Below are 5,598 nucleotides of genomic sequence, written 5' to 3'. Positions count from 1 at the left end.
TAGCAGGTAGGGTTAGGAATTTTCTAGCCCTCGGCTAGGACTGAGATGCAATAAATACAACCTTGAGGACTAACAAGCATAAGGGTATATGACTGGTCAAGATCCAACAGGTCTCCAAATGAAATTATAGCTGATTACAAGATATAACTTCAATAGGGATGAATGCAATCCATTAATCTACTCCAGAGGCAAGTTTGGTGAATTAGAGACTCAACTTTAGGTTCTTTTGTAGCTCGGAGTAGCAGATTATATACTGAAAAGAACTAACTGATCCACTGGCATCCTCGAATGATCTGAAGAGATCATAATGTGGAAAATCTCTGATATACTTTGATATTGATTTCACAAAGCTTCCAGAATTATAAACTCTTCCTAATGGCATCTCAGCTCCATTTAACAAATTTACTCCTTTGTTTGCAACACAAGACTGGGCTAGCACATACCTACATATAATCTCCCCTTCGATCAATTACTGTTGATTGGTGTCCCATCTGTGTGGAATGTGGCAGGTCATGTTGGACCCTCCAAGTTAATTCAAGAATAACCAAGCTTAATTTTTTATCCATGCTCATGTTCCAGTCCTGTATCTCTTCTAGGTTTTGCCAAGAACCATTGATCAAATAAATAAACCTCCAGACTATGAACCGATCATCTGCAAGGGTGTCATATCAGATTTCTTGTGCAAAATTTGCTACAACAGAATTCGGAATGATCTATCTCATCAACAAATCACCAGCATACAGGCAATAAAAGACACCACCAATCGATGGCAGAGTTTGTCAATATCAAATTACTCTAGCATCCATCAATGTTCTTCGACAGCTTTTGCTTATCACCAGTCTAGGATTTTTAGACTGGAGCTCATATGATGTTGTAGCAGCAGCCGTAGCACGGGAAACTCGAAAGAGGCTATTCCTCTCTCTTGGTACAGCTCATTTTAGGAGGCAGGCAGAGGTTGCCCTAGAGAGGGCGACAAGTTTGGGTACCAGTGGCCCAAGGAGATCCAAAACTGCTTGTGCTTAGATGCAAATCTAGCGGACCAGTGGCCATGTGTTATACCGGAGAAAAGCTTTCGCTCGCCATGGAAGACTCTAAATTCCAGGTAGGCAACTAAAGTTTTTTCAGTGGTAAGCATCCTTGATAGCATTCCAGAGCAGCCACTGAGTTACCCCTTTGCCTTTTGGCTATGCAAAATTATTTCTACTGAATCTTCTACCAGTAAAAGGATGTTACTGAAAATATATGAAGCAAGTAAAATGAACTCATGAACACAACCGAATCTCCAAAGAAAAATAAAAATCAGCTTAAAGAAGCGACAAGACAAGCGAAACAAAAATTACCATTTTATTCATTGTTGTTTCAATTAATAGATAAAACCTGCCATAAATAAGGCATACAAAAGATGAAAAAGTTGATGCATTGTATGTGGCAAATACTTGTGCTTGAATGATGTTCTTGCGTCAATGAAGACAGAAGCAACAAAGCTGGTGTCAAAATCCTCAATTTTACACCATAATAAAAAAAAAGCCAACTACAAAAGAATGTGATGCATCTGTCTTGGGGTAATAAAAAAGAACAATACTCGACCATCTACATTATGAAGGCCATTCAGCGAAATAAAAGACTTCATCCATTCCACAATAATCGAGCAAGATAAGTGACTGTTTAACTTTGACCAAAACTTCCGACTCAAATAAAGGTCTAGCATGTTTAAGTCATACAAGACAGCAACCTCGACATAAAGGTGTCATCAGAGGAACTAAAAACGAGAGTAGAACATCATGACCTTTTTTTCTGAAAAAAAAAAGAAGGCAGAAAATGAAAACATCACTTCAAAAACCCCCGCAACTGCACCAAAGAGTGCATCAGATGTAGTCCTTTAGAATGGCCAAACACACTCATTTTGCTCTATAACAGGATCCTATGTTGCAAAATGGCAATGGAAATGAGCACCTGCAAATAACAAAGCTTTTACTTAACAAGAACAATGAAAATAATTTTCTACGATAGGACAGATGCATGCAAACAATACTGCTAATAGGCAGGGTCTGGACACATGGCAACCTCAGTTTTGAGTTGGCTTGACTCAAAAAATTCAAGGTCCAGCTATGAATCCCAGCCAGTTACAACCCCCACAAGCAGGAAATCAAAGATTTGATGTAAACCATTTGCATAGCATTTGCATACCTCTCAACGCCTGCTAGTCTTTCCGATCGAACGTTTCCCAGAGAATAAATGCTTCGGCTTCAAGTTAGGAATGACTCTGTCAGCCTCTCCCCGGCGAGCTGCCTTATTCCTATTCCTCACAGATTTCTTTGCTATCTTCAGTGCCTTGAGTTTCTGAGCTGAGTCCTTGAATCCTTCTCCAGGTGTAACTTCACCAGGTGGTCGTGATTTTGACCTTGACCTTGACCTTGTACGCAGCTTCTTGCTCGATTGTTCATCATCAACATCCATAGCATCTCCATCTTCTCTACCCAGTGACCTCTCCCGTTTACGGCCTCTTCTAGAGACAGACCTGCTCCGGCTAATAGCTGCAGTGGGGTCCAACCCCAAAGAAGATAGCTGCCTTCCCATTCTAGCAGATGTGAATTTGCTGTCTTTGTCAAACTTTCTTGGCACTATGGGACGGCTCTCAGCAGTGCTCTTCTTCATTCTATGTTCCTGGATTAGCAAGCTCTTCTTTCTTCTAATTTCAGCCAAAGCTTCTTGCTCCTCAGGGGTTAAATCCTTCCCATCCATCTCAAAATCATCCTCCTCCACCTCAGCTTCAAGACGAAGCCCCTCTTCCCCTTCCAACTCCTCCAACCTCTGTAAAATATCTGGATCAACAAAATCATACACATTGTGTCCGTCCAAAATCTCTGGCATTATGTCCTCCTTCCATTCATCATCAGCCAAAATATAATGCTTCCTTAGATTAGCAGAATAAACACCAGCTCCACCATTCTCATTTTCCAGTTCTTTTTCAAGCTTCCTCTTTTCCTTCTCTGCATTGGCCTTTGCCCTGGCTTCCAAGACGGGCTGAGGAATACAAGGAAGCCGCTCTTTAGTGTCACGTGGCTTTGGAACTGCAACATGAAACCGATTCAAACAATCATTGATCTTCTTTGATTTCATCTTGATCTCCACCCTCTGGTTCAGAAGCCTCTCACAGGCAGCATTCTTCACAGCTATTACTCCATCATCAGTCAAAGCACTCATGGTCAACAAGGCACCCTCATCATTAGGCTCACCACCCTGGGCTATTACAGTTTTTATTGCCTCAGCCTTCATATCCATTACCAACTTCATGTCGTCCTCAGGAAGCCCTTCCAAAGGCTGCAGATCAATCTTGTTGCAAACAATAAGCAGTGGTTTATTCATAAACAATGACTTGATGCTGTTGAAGAGTGCCGCCTGCTGGGCAATGCTATATCCACAGGATCCCGAAATGTCCAAGAAGAATAGCACAGCGGCCCTTAAATGTGCCAATGCCGTGATGCTGCACATCTCTATAATGTTCCTGTCCTCAAATGGTCGGTCTAGAATTCCAGGAGTGTCTATCACTTGATAACGGAGATACTTGTAATCTGTGTGACCGACAAACAAAGACTTGGTTGTGAAGGCATATGGCTGGACATCCACATCAGCCCTTGTAATCTTATTTATAAAAGAGCTCTTTCCAACATTCGGGTACCCACAGATCAAAATGGTACGAGTATTTGGGTCAATAGAGGGGAGCCTGGCCATATGCTGACGAATTTGCTCCAGGTAAGCCAAGCTTGGGCCAATGCGTTTTATAACAGTGCACATGCGACCAAGAGCAGCAACCTTCAGGCACTTGCATCGGTACAATGAATCCCCATATTTGAGCAACTTTACATAATCTTTCGCAATTTTTCCAATAAGATTTCTAGCAGTATTGACCTGGCCAAGGGCCAGCTTGTAGTGATCCTTGTTGTAGAGGACATGGAGGAGATCTCCATAAAATGGGTGGACATCATCCAATCGAGGAAATTCGTCAATGATGGCGGAGAGCTTGTCATGGAAGTTCTGCTGAGTAAACTTCACCTTCCGCATGTAGAATTTGCGAAGGCGGGAGATGGCGTACCCCTTATGGACCACTGTTGGGGTCTGCCGCTGAGTGCGGGAAAGGACGATGTCAATGAAATCCTTCCCGGATGGCACAACAGTAATCTTCTTGAAGTTGTATTGCACCATCTTCCCAATATTTAATTAACAAACCTGGATTATTCCTGAAAATTGCATGTTGAATGAATAGCTAATCAACAGAAGAAAAATATCTGCAAATACATTACATCATGACTCTTCATATATAAAGCTAGAAACAGATCATAAAAACAGAGAAAATATATAACAACAAAGAATCCAAATCCGGCAGCAAAATAAGCAATTAAATGGACAAAATCTGAGAATACGACAGCGAGGGTCTCGAAATTGATCACAATTCTTCCAAGAATGCCGCTGTAACAGAGGATATGCTCTATTTAGGGCATTCCACTCCAGAAGGGGAAGGAGAAAAAACGCGAGGAAGAAAGAGGGAAGGAGGGAGGGAGGGAGGAAGAGAGGCGGACATACCTTGAGGCCTCTCGGATCCTCGCTGGTTGCCTGTGATCAATGTTCGACTGCCGTCGCCGCCGAACGCCGCCGCTCGCCTTCCGAACCCAAGATGGAGAGCCGAGAGATGCTCTGGGGCCTAGGGTTAAAATGCGGAGGGATGGGAGAACGTTGTGGAACTTCGAACGGACAACCTCTCTCCCCCTTGGGTCGATCCGGTTCGGATCAAATTCGGTAAGCTTGGGCTTTCTCGATTCGGATTTAGGGCAGAAAGTGGTCCGGGCGGAGCTATGCTCCTAGAACCCGGTTCATTTTTTTTATTTTTTGGGCTTTCGGACTTAGATCTAAAAATTTTTAGATAATCTAAGTCCGAACCAGTATAAACCCAATTGCACCAGCCTGAATTACCCATTTAGACCAAAAATAGATTCGGCTCAAACCCGAATAAAGTTTAATATTTCATAATATTGCTTGACAAGTGAATAAGTTGGTTAAAAATTTGGCTTTTTTCTATAACACAAATAAATGATACATAATACATTATTCTCAGCTAAACCTATTTTAAGTTGTTCTTTACTTTTTCATTATTCTCTCTAAATAACAACATACAAATACAAATTGATTCGGGCCTGAATTCGAGCTCTATTTCGAGCTTTTTTCGGGCTCGGGCCGACCCAATAATATATCCGAGCCCGGCCAACAAGATTGCCGTATAAGTTCCAGATATATCTTATAGTTTATATAAATATTTTCAATCTGGAAGTATTTAAAGTAGTTTGACACTTATTCTAGCGAATGCCTTGGAGGAGTTCGGGGAGAGCGTTGCTTGTATCTTGAAAGAAGTATGCTAGCAACCCTGTGCACAAAATGATGGCATGGAACTTCTCTAAAGAAAACGCATCTACCTACATTTATCTTGCCTTTGGAGCTAAGTAGAATTTATTTTCTTATCTATTCTCCATCCCTAATCTCTACATCATTAAATTTTTCAATACGAAGGAAGATTAGCCAATGAGCAAGTTATTTGAGAGCTAGCTC

General features: G+C 41.7%; 1 protein-coding gene across 1 annotated transcript; it reads right to left on the bottom strand.

Moving 5' to 3' along the window:
* Nucleotides 1-1,607: 1,607 nt before the first annotated feature.
* On the bottom strand, nucleotides 1,608-4,793 carry LOC103719553 (nucleolar GTP-binding protein 1-like). Its single transcript, XM_008808850.6, has 3 exons — nucleotides 4,582-4,793; nucleotides 2,188-4,238; nucleotides 1,608-1,953 (listed from the first exon to the last, which is right to left on the bottom strand). Exon 2 carries the CDS (start codon nucleotides 4,201-4,203, stop codon nucleotides 2,191-2,193), a length of 2,013 nt encoding a protein of 670 aa, XP_008807072.3. The 5' UTR covers nucleotides 4,204-4,238; nucleotides 4,582-4,793; the 3' UTR covers nucleotides 1,608-1,953; nucleotides 2,188-2,190.
* Nucleotides 4,794-5,598: the final 805 nt, after the last annotated feature.

Source organism: Phoenix dactylifera, chromosome 6 (genome assembly GCF_051530095.1).
Source record: "Phoenix dactylifera cultivar Ajwa chromosome 6, Ajwa_hap1_PhDact_Kaust_v1.1, whole genome shotgun sequence".
In the NCBI taxonomy this organism is placed as follows: domain Eukaryota; kingdom Viridiplantae; phylum Streptophyta; class Magnoliopsida; order Arecales; family Arecaceae; genus Phoenix; species Phoenix dactylifera.
Note: the sequence above shows the minus strand (reverse complement) of the source record. Positions and strands in the feature narration are given on the sequence as shown.